We start from the raw sequence: 23,214 nt of genomic DNA, 5'->3' as shown, positions 1-23,214 counted from the left end.
TATCTATTTTTTTACTGCTTCCGTACTTTACAATCCACAATAACCAGGGGTGTTCAGTTCAACAAGTTCTATAAACTAAAATGTATTGAATCAAATGACTGAGGCCCCTTGCACATGCTCCAGCTCCTGCCGGCGAAACCCCGCACGGCCAAAAGCCGTGCACCGAAGTTAATAATGGACATGATTGTGTCCATTCTCATGGGACGGCCACGGCCAAATGTCACCACTTAAGTTTTCCATATCTTACACTTAATTTACTATAACCAGATACCCGTGATAAAGCATTGAACAATGAAGTACCCAACTCCCCTGTAAATCAATTTTTTTTCCTGCATGTAACTTTCTTGCTACACACAGGATACAAGGGGGCCATTGTCCACTTCCTTTCAGTGCTTAGGTGACTAAAGGACATGTTGGTGGTATAGACCATGTACAGAACACAAATCATATCCGCCATTTCAAGGTGTCCCCGTCCCCCCCATACCCATTTCCAGTCTATGGGGGGTATTCAATCCCCGCTGCCATTTTCGATGGGGGAAATCGTGGCAGGTGCCTATTCAATGCCGTCTTTCCCAACAGCATTGAAGAGGCAGAGCAACAGAACAGGCCCGATTTTAAAAGCTGTCGGGCTCGTTTTGACGATTACCGCCATGAATTGTTGAGATCACGGCCGAATCTCGTCAATCCATGGCCGTTTATGACACTCCCCTTTTTCAACAATTGGCAGGCGGGACATTAAATCCCGCCTGGCGATACGCTGTCCAGCAAAATGAAAATGGACTAGGGTCATTGCTGTCGGGACGGATCGACAGTCGGGACCCGGAATTGATTACAACCCTATATGCTGTTCTATACTGAAAGCTCAATATAAAATCACATAGTACTTGAATTATATATTTGTAGACACTGCTACATATTTTAGTGCTGTTATGTAAAAACTTACAGTTTTGCCTCCTTTGCCAATAACACGCCCAGCAGCATAAGATGGCACTTTAATATGAGCCTCAAGTTTAACTTCTTCCTTGGGTCCAAAGAAGTTTTCTTCTTTAAGTTTTCCATAGATCCTTCCTTGTGCCTGCGGAAGAAAAGCCGTTCGTTTTATTATAATCCAATAAATACTGTAATGTCCTAATGTGTCATGTTTAATGGCTACCAATAGTCACAGGCGGGGTTAAGGCTTGTTTTGACTTTGCTCTTTGGTTAGCAAGTTTGTCATCTCAGTGGTCTTGTTAAAACCATTTAGTATTTTTGTTGAAACAGACAAACTTGCAAACCTCCTGGTCTGGTTCCAGGATGTTCACACTTTGGAAGAGAAGCACTTTATTTCAAAGAGTAGAAGATTGCTCATCAGCTGGTATTTGTCCAAAGCTTCTGATGTCAAGAGTATTTTTTAAGCTGAGATTTTCAGGTCATGTGACCGTCTAGACAAAGCAGACCGATAGGACACAAATAAAGTTAAGGAATGAGGTGCATGTGGACAGAATGAGGGGAGCAGGGGGGGGGGGGGCTTTTATGGGATAAAAGGGAATAGATTAAAGATTAAATCAGTCAGGTCAAACTATGGTTCTGCATGAAAAAGCAAAGATCAGGATATTTGCTGCTTTTGCAACCCGTTTCTTTTTAATAATTGCTAAATTAATCTGCAGGGATATGATCAGAAGGTCAACACCCTATTTAGGTCAACATACATTGGGTCAACCACTGAAGGTCAACAAGGTCAACATGACAGAGTTGAAGACACAAGCATTAGGTCGATAGTTCAACATGAGTTTTTCAACTTTTTTAAAAACTCACGTTGACCTTTCCATAGCCGACCTAATGCATGTGGACCTAAATATGGTTTACCCAATGACCCATTCCCAATCTGCATAAGCGTTTCAGCTATGCAGAAAATACTGATGGGTAATTCTAAGTCTACACTTACTTTAAACTGGGCTTCTGGTGGTCCAGTGATGATCACCATCCTCAGTTTTGCATCTGGTCCCTCTGCTGGCGCAATCTAACGAAGAAAAAAAAAACATTGTTACAATTCCAGCTGTGTACATAAATGTGTGTAGAGACAACAATGGGGAAGAAGACCGGATACCTTGATAGATGCACCTGCAAAACGCGAGAGCTGCTTTATGTGTTGTCCTTGTTTGCCAATGATTGCTCCTACAGCCAATGCTGGGATGAAGAGATGAACCGTTTCAGACTCTGGTTGTTGCTGAAAAGAGGAAGAAAAAAATATATATACATAGAGAGTATTAAAACATGCTCTGCTTGTAGGAACGGACAATAATATTATTTTGTTTAAGGAGATGGTGAGTGGCTGGAAGAGAACGTCCCTACGTCATGCATTAAGCAGGAACATGCGGAAACCGCCCATGCAAGGCTAAGATCGTCATACAAATGGAAGAGTGAATAGGGCTTTAACATTAAAATTCCTAAATACTTGTTTCATTCAGTCTGGTTCGGGAGTGATGTGGTGACCAATTCAAATGTTTCCAGTACTAACCCCAAAAGGTGGGTAAGAAGTAGAGGTCGTAGGTGAAGGCACCCCAACTGAGGGAGGGGGCATGCCTGAAGAGGAGGGTGGGAAAAGCCCCAATGCATTCAGGTTCAAACCAGGAATCAAATGAGCTTGTAGCTATAAAGAGACAAAAAAAAAAATTACTATCATGTGGTTAAAAACATGATACAATATATTCATACCGTACTGTGCAAAAGTTTTAGGCAGGTGTGGGACAAAATGCTGCAAAGTAAAAATGCTCTCAAAGACATAAGTGTTCTCACAGCTAATGAATGAATAGAAAATCAAAAATATTGACCGATAGGATAGACCGGAACAGTTTTAATCTCAGTGACTCAGTCCCTTATAGATAATTGTCACATTATGTAGATTATGATAAAATGCAAAGATGGTACATAACATTCAAGAAAATTACAATTCTAAAGAACAATACTTTCAAATACACAAAGCAGGAGCAATACATGCACGGTTCTGAAGGTCATCCACAATACTCGGACTATATCCAGATTCGAAATATGTGCTTTTTTGTTAAAAGCCCTTTTCATAAACTCATGGGTAGACGCATTCCCCCACAGTGTGATATTACCTTGGATTTACAGTACATATGAACAATAGTCAGTGGAGAACTGGCCTTCGATCCATACAAAACGAAATCATTGCAAAAACAAAGCCCAACAATGTATATGCACCATTTTTGTGGGGTAAAGGTCCATACTCACTGGGCGATTTTGCCCAGCGATGACTGCGGTCTACACTGGGGGGGGGGTCGCTGCTCAGTGCATACACACTGAGCCGCTTTCCCACTGCCTGGTGCTGTCAGTGGGGTGAGGACAACTTTGCATAGCGCAGCAGATGAGTAGCTTTCCTGGCGATGATGCAGGAGCACGAATTACCGCTAATCATGGGCCGTACACACTGGGCGGCTTTGGGGTGAAAGCTGCTCAGAATTGCTGGTTTGAGCAGCTTTCAGCTCAGAATTGGCGAGTGTGTTTGGGCCTTCATTCCAATATTTCCCAAGAATGCAAATGTGCACTCTGGAACTGTTCTCCCAAGTAACCCCCCCACCCCATCCCGCCCCCAAAGGCTTTACTTACAACCTAGTGACCATTACTAACCAGACACTATGGGCCAGATGTTTCAAGCTTTAAAAAAGTGACAAAATGGAGAGTGATAACAAGCCAGCCCATCAGCGAACCCATGTTACAGGCTGGATTTGAAAAAGAGACAGGTAGGAGCTGATTGGCTGGTTATTTATCTCTCCACTTTAGCTTGATACATCTGGCCATATGTGACATACACTTAAGGCTCCACTTATTTACAGTTTCTTATATAGTGCATCACATTCCATTGTGCTTTACAATTGGTACAAGGGTCTATCCATAAATTCCTTTTACATATTTTAAAACCTTGGAGAAAGGTGTCCAATAGCGCTACCAAAGGTTTTGTACATAACACATGTGAAAAATAAATAAATAAGGGTAACCAAAAAAGATGTGGTTATTCAACAGAGCTTTTCTTCATATCAACAGGTAATTGTAGACAAACTTAAAGTTGATAAAAGCATAAAACAATCCTAATAGGCAAAGCTGCAAATGTCCCCGATGTCATCTGGGGGGTAGTGGACACCAAGTGTCGGCTCAGGAGGCTCACCACCAAGTAGAGAAGGTCACAGCAGCCATGTCCTTACATGGCTGCTGGAAGTGAGAGGCCTCAGGTAAGATCAGCAGGGAGCAGAGATGCTGCCGCCACTAAAAGCGAAGATTGGTCTTCAGGAAAAATGGCCGCCACTCCCTCACACAGGGGACAATGAATGTTTATCTTTCATATGTTTGCGTGGTGTGGTGTGTTCTGTACGAAACCTGAGGTAGCTCTATTGGTCACTTTCCACCTTTTTTCTACATATGTCCATTGTGTTGGTGAATGACAAAGCTCCAATGTTCCTGTGACCACAGCTGCACATCTTTGTCTTGCGCTCAAATTCTGAAATTAGTTTTTCTTAATATTGTAAAATGTTATTTGCTGGTGGTAAAATCAGAAAGCCTCAAAGTCCTTAAGAGTATTCTCGAATTACATCCATTTAAAACCATGGATTAAATAGCAATGTAATAAAACAAAAAAAAATTAGTAATGGCCGTAGATTTACTGCACGTCAAAGAAAATGATGATTGATTATACTCAGGATGATAAAACATTAGAGATGCGTACACACTAGACTATATAGTCAACGATGTGCATGATAATGACCATTTCTAACAATTTTATTGGGGGGGGGGGGGGGAGGAGTGTGTATGCAGTCTGAAGCCCGTGAACTTAAAAAACAGCTCACCAAGCTAGGGGTTAAAAAGCATTTTTGAAGCAAGATTAATACCCTAGCAGGTCAGACTCTGAAGCATCATTCCATTCAGTGTGGATCATTTCCGTTCCAGCTTCATGTTCAACTCTGTAAGAGGTCATAGGAATACATTTCCACTTCCCACCCATCCAGATTATTAAGCGGATGACTTACATTCATTGCAGCAATGTCATTTTCATAAGACTCCCTTATTTTCTTCATGATTTCCTCCTCTGCTTTGGCACAGGCCTCAATGCTGCCTTTTACAGTTATAGTCCGCTCAGGATTATATAGTGTCAAGTCTTGGAGTCTAAGGCCATCAAAACATAAAATTGTTAAGAGTCTGATAAAAGGTTACATCATGAACAAGACAAGAATCTGCTGGGCCGACTTACGGAGATATTGTGATTTTTGTATCCGTGTCCTGTTCAATTTTCTTCAGGTTTCTCCCTTCCTTGCCGATAAGACGGCCAACAAAATTGTTATGAGCAAGTATCTTTAAAGGGATTTCTTCAGTGCTAGAAAAAAAAAATTCGTACTGTTGATTTTTTTTTTAAGGCTACTCCATTTTCTATTATAAATGTAACAGTACAGTTGGAAAAAACAGGGGGCTGTTTTTGGTATACCTGCGCACAGATTCTATTGGTGTGTCCCTAGGACTAGCGGCTGCACTTATAACGGGTGACTATGTCCGTCGTGGGTTACAATATAGGAATTTGGTTGTAGTGCTGCGCTCTGTCACTAAGATTCTACAAATGGGTAAAATAAATGATTTTATTGTGCAAAAAAACTGTATATAACAATTGCTCTTTTCAATAACAATGTCCAGTCACTTGAGACTGGAGGATATGTATTCCTTCAAGGACAATTAATCTATACAGAATGAAAATAAAAATAAAGCAAATAAAACATATATAAAGAAAAAAATAGTGGTAGAAACAATGGAAAAAAGTGTCACTGCTCGAGAAGTGTTGTTAATTGACCGACAGTGAGGATGATAATGGTGAAAAAGGTTTTGCAAATTAATGCTGATTGCGTTGATCTGTTCAATTAATTGCGTGGTGTGTGCCCGCTCATCTAGCAAATCTGCCAGATTGGTCCATATAGCAAAAAAACAGTGGATTTGAATAATAAGTTCAGCGGCGTCCCGCTATTTGTAATCCTTATGTGCTGATTAAATGTTCTAGGTACCTTAATTCGTGTTCGGGAACGGTGGTATCTGTGGAGGTGGTTTGGGGAGTGGGGGTCCCGGATGGGTGAAGCTGACTCTGTCTCCCGCTCGTCACCGGTAGCTGAGTGCGATGCACCGCTAACCGGGACACGGGATGTACTGAACCTCAGTACATCCCGTGTCCCGGTTAGCGGTGCATCGCACTCAGCTACCGGTGACGAGCGGGAGACAGAGTCAGCTTCACCCATCCGGGACCCCCACTCCCCAAACCACCTCCACAGATACCACCGTTCCCGAACACGAATTAAGGTACCTAGAACATTTAATCAGCACATAAGGATTACAAATAGCGGGACGCCGCTGAACTTATTATTCAAATCCACTGTTTTTTTGCTATATGGACCAATCTGGCAGATTTGCTAGATGAGCGGGCACACACCACGCAATTAATTGAACAGATCAACGCAATCAGCATTAATTTGCAAAACCTTTTTCACCATTATCATCCTCACTGTCGGTCAATTAACAACACTTCTCGAGCAGTGACACTTTTTTCCATTGTTTCTACCACTATTTTTTTCTTTATATATGTTTTATTTGCTTTATTTTTATTTTCATTCTGTATAGATTAATTGTCCTTGAAGGAATACATATCCTCCAGTCTCAAGTGACTGGACATTGTTATTGAAAAGAGCAATTGTTATATACAGTTTTTTTGCACAATAAAATCATTTATTTTACCCATTTGTAGAATCTTAGTGACAGAGCGCAGCACTACAACCAAATTCCTATATTATAAATGTAAGGTCACATCCGGTCACAACCGGAAGAGGCTGTTCTTAAGAAAAACTTCATACAACCTTTATATTGAACATTTACCTCAGAATGGTGGGTAGCCCCCCTCCCAACATTACACTCCTGCTGCTCATACTTGCCTAATTTTGAAAACTAGTTTCAGGGAGATTAAAGTTGGCAGTAGAATTTTGCACTGTGCCCCATTGAGGGGGCGTGTCATGCTCCACCCAAAGAGTGTCTAATTCCATATATTGTGAAAAGAGATTGTGCCACCTAGAATCTTTTAAAATTACATATCCAAATGTAGATGAGCCCCAAAGCAGTTAGTGGTTAGTAAGAGCTACTATACTTGCTAACGAAAAGTCACTGATATGTGTCAGGGATTGTTTATCTATTGTGTTTTACACGTGGCTCCATATAAATGTACACAAGAAATGCATCTAGCAATACGGATCATTGTGTTTGATCACCAATGCTGGGGAAATGGCGCTGATGATTCAATGCAAATGTATCTCTCATTCCTTTTTTTCCCTCAAAATTTTAACAGCTACATAATGTGGGCTAGGTGAAATAAAGGAGATTGCTCGACTAATATCAGGGAAAGAAGGAGATTGCTACTATTTCAGAGAGTCTCCTGCAGAATGCAGGACGGGCAACTACGCTGCTGGCTTCTGTATTTGTAAATCTTTTCGGTACTTGTATATTATCACAGCGCCCACGATGTTGATCGTACGGCATTGCATGCAATATAGCGGCATGCGATGCGATTTTTAATTGTACAGCCACCCTGATGGGTGCTTACAATGTTAAATGCACCCCCATTGTCAACGCCACCCCTATTTTCAATGCCAACCCGAAGCGTGGTGAGCGCAGCCTCTGACCTTTTCATACCCCCACTATTCTTGTCGGCGTGGAGGTGATTTTAGATAGTGTGGCGAGTGCAGCGAGCCCCGCGAGGGGACGTGGACTACTTTACATGTATTCCGCGTCCGCTCGCCACACTATCTAAAATCAACTCCACCCGTGTGTACACACCATTTGGCCGCCACACTGCTCACTATAGATAAACGATTATTGACAAAATTGGAATTATGAACAGGTTTGAGCCCAGAGGAACCACACAGTTATACCCCCCCTTTCACACTGGAAAAGGTTTGCAAGCCCGGTACAAAATCCCAGCTTGCAAGCGCTTTCACACTAGCCTCCTGACCCAGCATAAATCCGGGCGGGTGGCGTAATCGGGAGGCCGGGGCGGTGCTGGGAGATGTCAGCATCTTCCAGCTGCACCTTTACAGTGCAGCGAATGTTGGACCCGAGACAATCTTTCTGGACTCTTTAACACTGACCAATTTCCTGGGTTGTTGAGAGCTCATACGCAATAACCCAGGAAATATTTGTCGGTGTCAAAGGGGTATTATCAACACAGAACAGAGCCAGATTTAGAAGCCAACCAAACTTTTTCTGAACACTCCAAACAATGAAAAGGGGACGAGAGCGCCCCACTGGGGCACAGGATAAATTTAACAGCATACACCCGAGAACCTCAAACACCTCACAGATGCTACTTACAATTTAGTATCCTGAGCTTCTTTCTGCATGATCTCCATTATTATTTTACAAGCGGTTGAACAACCTTCAGGTGTTGAATGGATAGTAATTGGTTTCTCTGCAGCACCAGCATTTTCTTTACGGTGAATATCAATTCTAGAAGGAAAATAAACAGCAGATTGCAGATTATGCTCTCAACAGACTGTGCACTTGGCAAGATCGCAAGGCCTGCATAAAAGTGTACCTGTCACTGTGGTGGCAGCCATGTTGTGAGCCTATTGGTTTACAGGACTTTGTGGCACCACGTGTTAGGCTTATTGATCAAGAGACTGTTTCCTTCACCGTATGTAGGCAAGTATATTTTAATCTTCAGTACTTTGGGTCAGACTATAAGAGTTCCAAAGTAGATGATCTCATTTCACATAAATTAACAAGTACATTAGGTTTACTTTGTTTTCCAGGTGAATCAGAAAGCACATTGCTTTCATGACATTGTAGCGACCACAATAAGAATCTTGGGACAAATTAATGCAGTCGTCATTTCTCATGGGAAGCTTAAAAAAAAAAAAAAAAAAAAACACCCCCAAAAATTCTAATGTCCAGGTGCTGTAGTACACCGGCTTCATTAGGAACTTTAATTTTATTTGAAAGTGGAGAGAACGCGTGCTTGAGCATGACATTAAAATCGAATAAAAAGGTGTTCAATGTTAACAAGACTGAAGCATTCTTAGTGTGGGGCACCAATAAAATATTTCCATATGAAAACTTACTTTGATTGAGTCTGTTTAGTAATGTTTCTGATGGTGGCCCCTTCCTTTCCAATTATTGCCCCTACGAACTGTGTCGGAACCAGCATTCGCAATGGAACCTCCGACTGAGGTTTAGGTCTCGCAGCAGCACCTGGGGACCCCTGTCTGGGAGGTCCCCTTTGCCCAAACCCACGCCTCCCTTGAGGGTGCGGCTGCTGCGGCTGAGGCGGTAACTGCTGGGCGGGGGCTTGTGGTGTGGCCATCTCATCAGGAATGTAAGTCACCTTAAGGGAATAGTTTTCAAGCTGATAGCCGTTCAGTTTTTCAAGGCCTCTGGTTGGAAATGGAGCGAAAGCAGAAAGAAAGAAAAAATTGTTAGATAAAAAAAAATAATAATCAAACTTTACTTTGCATTTCAAAGCAAGAGACTGGTTTACACAAAGCCTTTTTGATTAGAGCTTTAACCCTTCGAGTGTCAAGTGAATTTGTCAAAATAAGCATTTAAATTGCCAAGCAAACATTTTTATTCATCATAATGACCCGTAACGTTCACCTTATACAGGAAATATTTAGAGAACATTTAATTTGAATTTTATAACAAATGTGAGGGACGCTGGCATTTTTAGCATATATTTAGAACATCTCGCACAGATGTTGGCTCTCAAAGGGTTGAGTTTCAAATGTTTGGTTTTATTTCTTGTTACCATGGCCCTTATTCAGATCTGATCGCAGTACAAATTTGTTCTCAAAATGGGCAAAACCATGTGCACTGCAGGTGGGGAAGATGTAACATGTGCAGAGAGTTACATTTGGGTGGGGTGGGTTGAAACTGAAATCTAAATTGCAGCGTAAAAATAATGCAGCCAGTGTTTACCCTGCATAGAAACAAAATAGCACACAAATTTAACTCTGTATACATGTTACATCTGCCCCACCTGCAGTGCATACGGTTTTGCCCATTTTGCGAACACATTTGTACTGCGATCAGATCTGAATAAGGGCCTATATGTGAATAACTGCAACCTAAGCTGTCCATACACGCTGCGATCCCGGCGTGCGTTGTGGACTTAAATAGCATCCATCGCATCGCATGCCTTGTGCGTGCAATGCGATGTGATGAATATCAAGTACAAAAAGTATGTGTAGCACATACTTTTTGTACTGTGCGATGAGGTGCAGAGGGAGCGCGCACATCGCACCGCCGGGATCGGTGCGTGTATGGGCGGCACTAGACACAAAACTAGGGGAAATAAGAGCATTCCACTACATTTGCACTAAACTCGATTTGTTACTTTGACTCTTGAACAGGCATTTAAAACTTTCCCTTCAAACTGTCATTTTCCAGCCAGCCACATGGAGGCAGAATCCTCACACATACTCGTTTCCAGTATGCAGATTATACAGTGGCATAGAGCACATGAATGGAGGGGAATTTTCACTTTGCATGTTTACCTTTAATTTTGCTAGATTACATTTGGGAGACATGTTGGACACTGAACAACATGTTAAAAAAAAAACACTTTATACAAAAGGCTCCTCTAATTCACCAACATCTTTGAGGCAAATCTTACAAACCTCTTTATAGTTTTACTTATTGTTCAGCCTGATTCAGGTACGTTCGCTTATGCAAATATCTACTGCGAGATTTTATTCTGTTGCTATGAAAATGTGCTAAATGCTACAACTACCGGCTGTAGGGATGCCCACCAGCTGCCTCATAGATCCAAGCAACGGTGTACAGATACACAGCAGAGAGTGCCGATTCAATAACACTTACATTTTAAGCTTCTGCATCTAGCATATGATTCAGAGGCAGAACTACCATTGGTGCAGCAGGTGCAGTGCATCGGGTCCCTGAAGACAAAGGGGCACTCTGCCTCCCCGTCACCCACTGCAGTGCTGCATATTGTGAACTTGAGTTGGGATGCAGACCCAAATTATAATTTTGTACCTGGGCCCACCACCTTCTAGTTCCACCACAGATATTATTGCGCTATTCCATAATTTAGTGATGTTGAATTCCACAGGAAAAGTTTTAGTGTTTTTTTTTTTATCATATCACATTATCTCATATCACGTGCATTAGATATACCTATTACTGCTTTTGTTCATCTGGAGAAAGTTGAATATTGAAATTAAGTATAAATATTCTCCTTGTATATATTTAAAATATGCAAAAAATAAATTAAAAAAAAACCACTATAGAGATGCTTACAACCTGCAGAGATGCAAACCACATACGCTGCAATGTAAAGTCTCTCTGCTTTAAGATGTAGATGCGGTTTGTACAGAGGATCATTGATCTCTCCAAAGAGGTACCAGCAGCAGCCCCCCATCAGGTATGGATCATTGGATAGACAACTACGTCGACAAGCATTAGTTAGACACCACTAGCTCGACATGGGGTTAGGTCAACAGGGTCATTAAGTCAACACAAGCATTAGGTCGACATGGGGATGGTCGACAGTCAAAAAGGTCGATGTGTGGGTTTTCCAGTTTTTTTGGGCCCCGAATCTCGACATGGACACTAAAAAAAGTGCACCGTGTCCCCTCGTCATGCTTCACGCTCGGCACACTTATTCTCCCTCCACACCCTAGTGTGGTAGGGCCTGAAATACAGCCTGTCGGCACAAAAAAAAAAGTGAAAAACCCCACGTTTACCGAATGCTTGTATCCACCTACCCCCCCCCCCCCCCTCCCCCTTCAATGCAGGGTCCCTGCATCCTTGGTAGTGAGGCTCCATTGTCATAAGGTATTGGTGATATGGTTCCCTCTGGTCATTACCTAAGGTTCATACACACTGGGCGATTATGCCCAGCGATGATAGTTGTTATCGCTGGGGGGAAAGTTGCTCAGTGCATACACTGAGCGGCTTCCCCCCCTGCTCGGCACTGTCAGCGGGGGCGGACAGATTTGCATAGCACAGATTTGAGTGGCTTTCCCGGCGATTATGCGGGAGCGCGCAGCACCGCTAATCGCCGGGCCATACACACTGGGCGGCTTTGAGCTCAAAATCACCAAGTGTGTATGGGCCTTTACTCTACCCAGGTGACCAAGGAAAATGTCTAGATGGGAATGTAAAAAGTGAATTTTAAGTGATAATGGGGCATATGTATTAAGCCTTAACAAGAGATAATTGCAAGGGTGATGGAGAGATAAACGTCCAGCCAATCACCTGCTAACTGCCATGTTACAGGCTGTGTTTGAAAAAAGTCAGTAAGGAGCTGATTGGCTGGACATTTATCTCTCTTTATCAACCTTGCATTTATCTCGTTAAGGCTTAATACATCTGCCCCATTCTGACCAACATTCTTGCATCAAGCCCATTACGCCAACTTGGTCTATGAAACAGCTTTTGGATATTTTACATGAAGAATGTCGGATTAGTCGGACACCGCTCTAACAAAATTAAGTAGGAAAATAACAAAAAACCTTTCTTCCTTCTTTAGGTGTCTAGGAGACTCGCCTGTTTGACAGCTAGCCATATTTTGTCCCATAAACAACTTCATCTGCTATTAATGACTCATCAGCACCACCATGCACTTTCTTATTCCTGTGCAAGGGATGATACTTACTGTCTAGCGTGCTCCTTATTGGCATAGGTTACATTCACTACTGCAGTCTCTGTCTCAGTGTTCACTGGGGATATAAATAGAAATCACCATTATCTTCATCATCACTTCCCATTTTTATTAGCAAACAACTTGACTTAAATCTGTTGTTATACCTTGCTCACAGTTTTCCACTGTCCCATATTGTGCTAAAAGACTGTCCAGTACCTTAGGAACAAAAAGATAAAGGATTAACATTGTGTAAGATGAACTATATCAAAACCAAGTATATACTCAAGAAAGGGTGCAAGAATGTATACATTTTATTAATGTACTTCAAAGTAGCTTCAGATTCCTAGAACATAATATGTAACTGATCCTCACGATCGGTGAATAAGCAGAACTACATGTTGTGCTTTCAGTCTCTCAAGTTTAGATTGGGGAAAATCAAACTTTACACCAGAAGAATCAGATCACAAAACGCAAGGAAGCCGTCCACTGGCTGGCCAGGAGCCAACAGGCATGTACTCTACAGCCGTCACAGTCATATCGCCCTGATGGATATCCCACACTAATCGTCTCCTACAGACAATATCCTCACATTTTCCACCAAACAGTTGGAAGCACATCAGCATACTCTGTAGACCTTTTACATACCTACAGTGTTAAATAAAGCAAAGAGCCTCTAAATATATTATGGGGGGCGCGAGGGGATGCACAAGCCTCAAAGACAAACCAAACACACCACACAAAATGAAACAGCCTTCGTGCATAGAAGGTGTCAAGTTTCTTTGATCCATGCAGTAAGGGGTGCATTGGCTAACCAGCAAGTACTGGGGTTTTACTACCATGCGCAGGGCCTCGGCACAGCTGCCATTCGCAATGTAAAACGGTAGCAATGCTTGTGTGACAAAGGAAAAAAGACTGCGCACAGGATTCCCTAAATACAGCACAAAAGGGCAGTATATTGCTGCAGAGCAGTTCTACAATACCCAACAAGGATGAAAAATTGAATGGTGACGGCCCTGGTGAATGGATATAACGGTAGGGAATTACACATTGTGGCTGGATTGAGGTCAGTCTCCGGTACATATAAGAGCTGCGGTGAGCCAATTAATTTGAGCGTCCTCCTGTATCGGTCAGCAACACAGACAACCGCCGGCGAATCCTTAGCCTGGCCACATTTATGATAGGGGGTCAGTCTTGTTTATACAACAGCCCCATTTTCCCACAATTGTGCCAAACCGAACAGTCTGAACAATCTCCCGCAACTACTAGTGAAGTATTAATAATGGAGACAACTGCTGGGGAACATGTATCTGGGAAATATTTAAAATGTCAATATCTACAGTAGTTTTGTTCGTTCTACAGCGGTGGTGGCAGATCAGCGAGAATCTTTTATTTACTACAGTGGTAATTACCGGACAGACATACCTCGCTTTCGTAACAGCGGTCAATTTCCTGCATATTCGGTGTCTTAGTGTTTTTCCAGACGCGGTGGGCTAAATCATTTGAATTATAAACTTTATACTATATCCACTAAGGGTATGACATAGGTGTTGAAATTGGACATATAAAGACATATAAAGTGAGCAATATACTGGTCTATGACTTATCACATATGGATCAGCAATAGATATACTGTAAGGTTTAGGATTATAACTAATATTGTATTTACGGATCGGGGCAAGTATAGATACTAAAAGGGGTATTCAATGTCAGGGGCACGGCTGTCGAGCAAGCTCGACAGCCGTGCCCCTGTCCCGTTCTCGCTTTGCTCGACTGGAGCTCGGCGGTTGGAATTCAATGTCCCGGCCGCTCATCGGCGAGAAAGGGGCATAGCCGCGAGTTGAGGACGGAAATAGACGAGCTCTGGCCGAGAGCTCGCCTATTTCTGGCTTTTCTCGGCAGAACGAACCCGACAACTTGTGATGTCGGGCTCGTTCTGCGGAGAACCCCTGTTCAATGTCGTCGGGGAAGACAGCATTGAATAGGGCCCCGCAGCCATCTCCCCCGTTGGGAGATGGCTGCGGGAGCACGACAGCGATTGCATACCCCCTTAAGGCAGTGGTTCCTAAACTGTGTGCCGCAGCTCCCTGGGGTGCCTTGGGACACTTGCAGGGGTGCCCCAGGTTTGTGGCCCAGGAGCAATTCAAATTATATAACCTCAATTATTTATGGACCAAAATCAGTGCTGGTGGCTGCCAATCATAAAATATGTGTACAAACAGAAGCAAATCCTGCCCTTTAACACATATAAACTTAAATTTTATATTTATTTTTCAGCATTTTTGGGGGTGCTAGTGGTGCCTTGGAAAAATTCTGATACGCCAGGGTGCCGGGAGTTAGAATAGCTTGGGAACCCCTGTACTAAGGAACCAAATTATATTATGCTATCGAGACTGTATTTATACTTATTATTTTATAGCGCAGTTAAGTGCTGATCTAGATTCAGGAGTGTAGCCTGCACTGCTTGTTCGTATAAGGGTCAACTTGTATTGAACCTAGCGCTACATACTCGCTACTCATACTATCTTTTCAGCCAGAACCCCAAGACCTCCCACTCTTTCATTCCCTGTCCGCTGTCAGATGACAAGAAGCATGAACAGCCAAAGTGGCAATGTCCCGAAAGGGCTGGCTCTCTGTACCTTCTACTGATCAGTAATATATATTAAATAGCAGTTATTTGTTAAGAAAAATATCTATACTATGTTTTTTCAATAACCAATTTGTATACCCCTGGGCAGACAGTTTTAAGCAATTGAGTGGCGATCTGAGAATTTAAGATTAATGAATCGGACTTATTGACCCCTGATTTAAACTTGCATCTATCCCAATTATTGGATATCACATATTTGGTTATAGGACGGTCATTTTTCACATTTGTGTAAATAATTTCTATAGTAAGTTTCACCAATTCTCTGGAGTTGAAGCGATTTTATTCATATTTCTCAGTGTGTTTCATTTATTTCATGTCATAGAAGTCATATTTTAGAGTATATTATTAAAAAAACTTATGTTGTAATAAATAGCTACAGTGCAACACTTTTTCTGGGACATGAGTGCCCCCAAACAGTCATCTCTCTTTTTCCACTCTTGGATTTAGATTAATATATTGCTATTGCCTGACTCTTTGGTGTACCAGTGACGGTCACATATGTAACCATTTCCTGGACACACGGTCCATGGTGGTTTGTGACTAATTGGAGATCTACCGTATCTCCAGAAATCAGTTGACCCAGAAAAATAAGGATTGTTTAAATTTAGTAATTTCTATATATAAGTGCATAATCAGACTGGTGCGGTTTTCATCATTTTTCCTTCTTTTTATGAGTGTTCACTAATGACAGGAGTGGCTGACCTTTCATTTTGGGTGCATTGTGGGGACTAGCAAACTACAAGGTGTTTGGTGGTAATCTGGTGCAATGTTTGCAAAGTTCACATGAAGTGCCATTAGTAGCTGGATTTGGAGCAGTATTGTACCTTTGTGCTGGGAAAAGGAGACCATTATATCATCAATAAATTAAATCAGCCACGTTAAGTGAAGCCCATTTGGTACAATCCCACAGAAATTGCTGGAAAAGTTAAAGCTTGCTAGGATAACCAGGTATATTTTCTTAGGATAGCAAGGAGCCCGAAAACAGAGCATGCCATCTTTTGCTACTGTAGCGTGACAATGGCCAAATTGATCAGTCCAACAATGAAAGCACCTACAATGGGCACACAAAAGCAGATTTGGCCCATGGAGTAATGGACAAATGGCTGGTACAATGAATCATCTTTTGCATAATGTTGACAGGCAAGTGATTGTGCATCTGGGGAAGAATTTTGCACCAAGATGCACTAAAGCAGGGGTTCCCAAACTTTTTTGAATCACAGCACCTTATAGGGTATTAGAATATTTTTCACCGTGCCCTTAGGTACAAAGTTTGTTGCCCATACTTTCAGAAAATATTAAATAAGTTGTGCTTATAGGTCATTCTTCTTTCCAGTTATGTGGTGAGGGACAGGATTCACTTCTGTTTATCCACATTTTTTTTTATATGATTGGTGGCCACAAGCGCTGAATTTTGCATATTACATTGATCATAAATAATTTTAATCAGTTTTGGACCACCAACCCAAGGCACCCCTGCATGTGCCTGAGCAGTTTTGGAACCACTGCACTAAAGGGAAGAAGGCAAGCCAGTTGAGGACGTGTGATTCTGTGGGAAACCTCGGCTCCTGACATTTATGTGGATGTTACACGTAACACCTACTTATACATTGTTGCAGACTAAGTTTACTTTCCTGATGCCAGTGATCTTTCAGCAGAATATTGCATCCTGTCACATTACAAAAATTGTTCAGGAATGGCTTAAGCATTGCGATCAGATTGGGAGATTACATTTGGGAGGCAAAGTCAACACCTTAAACTCATCTACCACCAACAGGATGTACTGGAAAAGAAGTCTGAGCCATGGCAGCAGATCCTCTTAAGTCATATGGGCAGTTTCACACGCTCCGGTTCCTGCCGGGCGGCGAAACCCCACCCGGACAAAAGCCACGCCGTACACAGGAGTTACTAATAAACACAATTGTGTCCATTCACACGGGACGGCCACGGCCAGATGTCACCAATGGAAGGGACGGCTGCCAGGCTGTGGCCATCCCCACCACTGTAAACTTCTGTGTATGGAACAGCTTCTTGTCTGTGCAGGGTTTCGCTGCCCGGCATCAGCCGGAGCATGTGAAACAGCCCTATAAGATTCTAACATCTTGGTGACAGACACCACAGGACTCCTACAAACACAGGGTGGCGCTCATGCTTCGATAGGTCAGAGCTGTTTTTGTGGCCTAACTTACACAATATTAGGCAGGTGGATTACATGTTATGGCTAAGGAATATGGAGGCCATAGATACACAGAAACAGTACCTCTGCAGTGTTTAGGGTCAAGAAAGTCTACCGCAGATAATGTGGGCTAGGATAACTATTTTTAAATACTTTAGCATAAAATAATTCATTGTGTACTTATCTGGGGCAGCATGTATAATGTAGTGGTTAGCATTAATGCCTCTCAGCACTGAGGTCATGGGTTCAATTCCCACCATGGCTTTAACTGTGTGGAGTGTGTATATTCTCCCCGTACCTGCATGGGTTTCCTCCCACAATCCCAAAAATATACTTGTAGGTTAATTGGCTCCCAACAAATTAACCCTAGAATGTCTGTGTGTGCTTGTACATGTGGTAGGGAATATAGATTGTAAGCTCCACTGGGGCAGGGACTGATGTGAATGTTCAAATATTCCCTGTAAAGCGCTGAGGAATGTGTGCGCGTTCTATAAGAAAATAAATAATCTACATGAAAAGAAAGTACTAATAAACATCTAATTGGCAATTCACATAATGTGTTAGATTGTAGCTGGTTGCTTTTTCAGTCATTTTTCACTCACAATGCTTTGACACATCTTGTCCCTCTTTAGCCTCCCACAAAGATCTGCAACCCGGGGACTGCAGAGGGAGTTTTGAACTCCATGTACGGTGTGTGCGTGGATGGAAGTGGAGACACCTTATCTATTTTAAAAAACGTATCTCCTAATATACAAGGTAAAATGAACAAAAGCTGGTGACTGTACTTTAAATCCAGCCAAAACCCACTTGATGAAAATCTGGAATTTATTACCTCTCAATTGATTGGACATACTGTAGAATATATTTGAATTTATCTCTCAATTCAGATTCATTTTTCCAGCAGAAATGTTATTATACAAGATGGGGACATTTACAAAAGGTTTCCATCTGCCTTCCCTGCATAGCAGCCCTGTGCCTTATGCTGGGTACACACCAAAACGATTTGGATTGGATGCAAATCGGATCGTACGATTTGCATACGATCCGATCCCCTCTGTATTCAGATGAATGGATCTTTTACAGATCCTACCTGCAGCAGGTAGGATCGGATTCGGATCCAATTCTGCATCCAATCAGTCTGAATTGGATCCAGATTGATGGGATTGTGCCAAAATCGTTTTGGTGTGTACCCAGCATTAGAAACTATGGACTAAGTAAGGTCCATGTAAAACAGCCCACATACACGCTGCTTTACTAGCACGGATCGGATTGCATTGCATGTGCATCCGTTGTGCATGCAATGCGATGAAACCTAAGTAAAAAAAGTATGTGCTTGCACATACTTTTTGTACTTAGGTTTCATCACATTGCATCGCATTGCATGCACAACGGATGCACATGCAATGCAATGCAATGTGATCTGTGCCAGTACAGCACGCCCACAAAGCAGCGTGTATGGGCTGCTTTACTCCATGAACGCCCATGAGCAAACTGCACAGATTATGTATATCCTTGTGTAGACTAAAAGGTGCGTACACACTATATAATATGCAGCACTGCCAATATAGTTAGATATTGGTGGGGCCACAGAACAGACAATCTGAGCAATAAACAATGCTTTATGGTCCATCACCAGGACCCCAGCCGAATATATAGTTGCTGATCATATTGTCAATTTGACTGCATATCCAGATGACTGGGCGCATTGTTAATGTCCAACAGGAGCCCACATGATTATACATTGAATAATAATATTGTTAATGAGGATATTATTGAACATATCGTTTGCATTTATCTCATAGTGTGTACCAAGCTTTACAAATTTGAAGCTAAAAATCAGTAGAATTGTATCGAATTTCTAGGGCGGATCCACAGCGTTAGGTAAATGTTTTCTGCATTTGTTATGAAAGACATCCTCTTACTGGATACATAGAACTACCCAATAGTTTCACCCTTAAATGTACTGGGTGCTGTACACATACACATGCATTGGAATCCTGACTGTAAAATGCCAGACAGTCTGGATACTGACTGATGGGCCATTCTCCCTTGTGGGGGCCCGCGACTCCCATAGGAGAGAGACTAGAACCTGTGGCGAGCGAAGAAAGCCACCGAGCCCGCCGCCCTGTCAGAATACCGGCATTCAGGATTCAGAGTTCTGTATACCAACAGTCGGAATCCCGACAGTCAGGCCAGCATAGCACACCCAAATATACAAGTCAGTTATCTTCCTAATACAAAATAATCTGTTCCGTTTTCAGCTAAAAAGAGCACAACCTGTGCAAACCATACAAGAGGATAATCGTGACTAACCTGAGGGGGTGGAAATAAACTGCAAGCAAGGCAGTGCCTGCCAAACAGACAGATAAACATTCTTCTCAAACAGGAATGTGAGGGAAAAGCTTTGGGAAACAAAAACCCTACAATGTGTATCTTATGGGGCATACACATGGGGTGATCTAAGCCCCATTTCAAAGCGATGACTAGATCACCTAGAAATTAAGCACAAATCATATGCCCCATTGCAATGCGCGACGCTATCGCCAGATATTTCAAGCATGGTTCAAATATATTTAGTTATCGCCAGTGCAGTGATCCAGGTCGCTCACCTCGCCCCCGGGTGTATGGGGCATTAAGCCACTCATCTTGGGTCTAGTCTCCTTATGCAGTTTGTATTAAGAACATGTTTATCTACATAGAAAAAAAAATCCATCTAACCACACTGTGCTGGATGCACACACTTTTTTGCCTGGACTGGATCAAGGAGAAACAGCAAACACCAAAGAAATGAGTAGGAGCTGGGGTAATGCCATCTGACCATGTATTTCCAATGCACACTATGAAGCCTTACCAGAGACCTCAAGATTCCAAAATAGAGAGCATTTGGAATCTATTTGTAACAACACCGGAATGTACAGTTCTGGTCTATGCTGAGAACGTGTGGCAACTAAACCTGACCACACAAATTGGCGCGCTGTGAATAGTTCTGTTTGAGCCCTCAAATGGATGACTTCCCATGCATTTCAGCTCACCACCCCAAGGGGGGTGTGAGATGAGATTACGACGCCAGCAGCTGAATGTGTCCAAAAACTGAGCTACAATTGAAAAGCTATGTTGGGCGCCACCTAGTGGCTTTGAAAACATTTGAATACTGCCCATAGAGGGAAATGGTCATTGCGCTGTTCCTAATTTCCTGATCTAAGTAGCCTGGTGACAACAGCTGCTGTAAACAAGTGTCCTGGCTCCGGTATCAGCAATAAGCATGAAGCCAAAGAAAATACCAGGCATACAGCTATCCTAAAATGAAAGAATACCACAAACATGTCAAAGAGTCTTCTCCAGAACAGGATATGCAGATAAAGAAATATTGCAGGACAGCCTTGGTTGACTTAAGGGGACAGGGCTAAGAGGTCTACAATAAGTAGCTCACCTATTATACATCACCACCTTGCGAGACAATGCTTAAATACCAGAAAGAGTATGTTTAAAATTAAAAAATAACCGCACACACTTTCCCCCCCCCCAAACAGCTACAAGGGTTATTCCGCTACTTTATGTACCAAACCAGATGTTTGTTCTTGGCTATACAATTTGCATTCCACTTCATTGAAAGTTAGGGATGAGGGTGGTTGTTTTTTTTTTTGTTTTTTTTTTTAAATGCGGTCCTCCAAAGCAGTTAGCGAGCACTTTGTTGTACTTATTACTTATGAGAAATAATGGGTCCCCAGCACACAGCAATGTGACCGGCGATTAACTAGATTTATCCAGCATGCGGGATATTAATCGGCAGGCGATAGCAAAGTGCAGGGTTGCGCATCGCTATGGTCCCCTACACACGGAGCAATTTAGGGACATTGTCTTAGCGATCTAGTGAGATTGCTTAGTAAATGCCCCTAAATCACTGTGTGTGGGGGCCTAATAAAAGTCCTGGCAAGATACACTGGCTGTGGGGGGCTGTGTGGTTAGGCTTATGCACTGACAAGGGTTAAGTGCCGCATACATTACAATATGTCTGACCCTGATATTGAATGAGATGTTCCTTGATATGTCTAGCCACGATAAATTGTACAATATATTTTATGGTATACAATTCTGCCATAGATATTTGATGGGCTGGATTAGGGAACCGATACCCATTTCACACCGCAGAAATAGTACGGTATATTGCCGATTTTTAAGCATGTCAACCCGGTTCTAGGTGCAGTGTGAAAGCGCCATAGTGAAAAACCCAGTAATTGAAACAGTGTTAAAAGAAGGATCCTTCACAGTTGAAAGGCGATTCATTTTGCGGTGTGAAAGACTCAGACTCGGAATTTTGAACACATTACTCTGCAAAAGGAGGATATAGGCTGTCTCCCTGCCTGAGGACACTATCCTGAATCAGGAAACAAGAGAAATAGCATCTGAAGTAGTGGAGAAGCATACAGTTATAGCAACATGGACTGAAGGGAGGGAGTTGCTTAGAATAAGAGGGGAGAAAGACATTGCCAAGCAAATCACTGGCATTGTAAAGAATTATCTAATATATAAAAACATTGGTACAGTACATAAACAGGTTTATTTTTATATACAATACAAATCTGTGAGCCACAAAAGTATATTACAAATGACATTACACTGTTTGCTATGGGTGAACCGGGTTACGTGTGAAAGGCACCAACCTGGTAATAACCCAGTAATAAGCTCCACCATGCAATGTGAAAGGGGTTTAGCTTGCGCAGACCCATTTCAGAAACTTTTTCAAATACCGGGTTAGAGCAGGGTTTGCAATGTGTAAGTAATATTAGTGGGCTGACAATGGCAGTCAAACTTCCTGCGATACATCGCATACACACAAAAAAAAAAAATTTGATTTTCCATCAGATTCCTTGTGATTCTGATAAATTATCAGTGCAGCACTAGCGATCTAGGGGCTCCGCCACTCGCAGTATCGAGCATCGAATGGAAAACCTATACAATTTGACACTTTACAAAGTATTGGCCCAAAAACTTTGAAGTCGCATGAATAGTGTATGGGAGCCTTCAAGTTCTGGTTGCACTGGGGATACCAGGAGGAAACCGAGTATCGGTAAATATACAAATTCCGCACAGTTCGTGCCATGGTGGGAATTGAACCCATGACCTCAGTGCGGTGAGGCAGTAATGCTAACCATTACACCATCCGTACTGCCCATGCTGTATAGGAAGAATAGTGGTATATGAAAATAATTGCAAGAGAAAACTGCTGCATCTAAAAATTAGTTTAATCATACATCAGGAATATATTCAGTTAAATGATTCAAAAACATTTTATTTGCTCTGAAAGTTGTATTGCACCACTGGAGCAAGAAATGTAAACCTATCATTATATAACCATTTTCAAGTCCATAGGATTTTACATTAAAAACAAATTTAGTACACACTGTACTTGATAACTACACATATAAACCAGTCCACTGTAAGCAAATTTAAAATATAGTAAATACAAATAGCATGTGTATATAAAAACAAAAAATATACTTTAACAAGCTGTCAGTTAAAGGATACAAAATAATAGTCTTGCAAAAACGTGAACCAATAACTCAAATTGCTTTTATTCTTTTTTCCCCCTACACTACCCACAAATGTGTCATGCACGGAAAGAGAAACAAAAGTCTTTGAATTTTTCAATATTGCGTCATACACAAGGAGAACATTTTGATCCCTGAATGTTCCAAAAGGGTAAACAGACCAAAATAAGAGAAT

General features: G+C 42.0%; 1 protein-coding gene across 2 annotated transcripts in view; it reads right to left on the bottom strand.

Moving 5' to 3' along the window:
• IGF2BP3 (insulin like growth factor 2 mRNA binding protein 3) overlaps positions 1-23,214 on the bottom strand; it is a 79,535-nt gene that overhangs the window by 4,860 nt on the left and 51,461 nt on the right. For both annotated transcript variants that reach the window (XM_083189162.1, XM_083189163.1), the window contains 10 exons: positions 12,835-12,886; positions 12,683-12,746; positions 9,129-9,440; positions 8,380-8,514; positions 5,240-5,362; positions 5,019-5,154; positions 2,498-2,629; positions 2,087-2,206; positions 1,925-1,999; positions 944-1,075 (listed from right to left, as the gene is read on the bottom strand). In XM_083189162.1, coding sequence (XP_083045288.1) covers positions 944-1,075; positions 1,925-1,999; positions 2,087-2,206; positions 2,498-2,629; positions 5,019-5,154; positions 5,240-5,362; positions 8,380-8,514; positions 9,129-9,440; positions 12,683-12,746; positions 12,835-12,886 — 1,281 coding nt within the window. The remainder of the gene's footprint in view (positions 1-943; positions 1,076-1,924; positions 2,000-2,086; positions 2,207-2,497; positions 2,630-5,018; positions 5,155-5,239; positions 5,363-8,379; positions 8,515-9,128; positions 9,441-12,682; positions 12,747-12,834; positions 12,887-23,214) is intronic.

The sequence above is a fragment of the Crinia signifera genome, chromosome 5 (assembly GCF_055691185.1).
Source record: "Crinia signifera chromosome 5, ASM5569118v1, whole genome shotgun sequence".
Lineage (NCBI taxonomy): Eukaryota > Metazoa > Chordata > Amphibia > Anura > Myobatrachidae > Crinia > Crinia signifera.
Note: the sequence above shows the minus strand (reverse complement) of the source record. Positions and strands in the feature narration are given on the sequence as shown.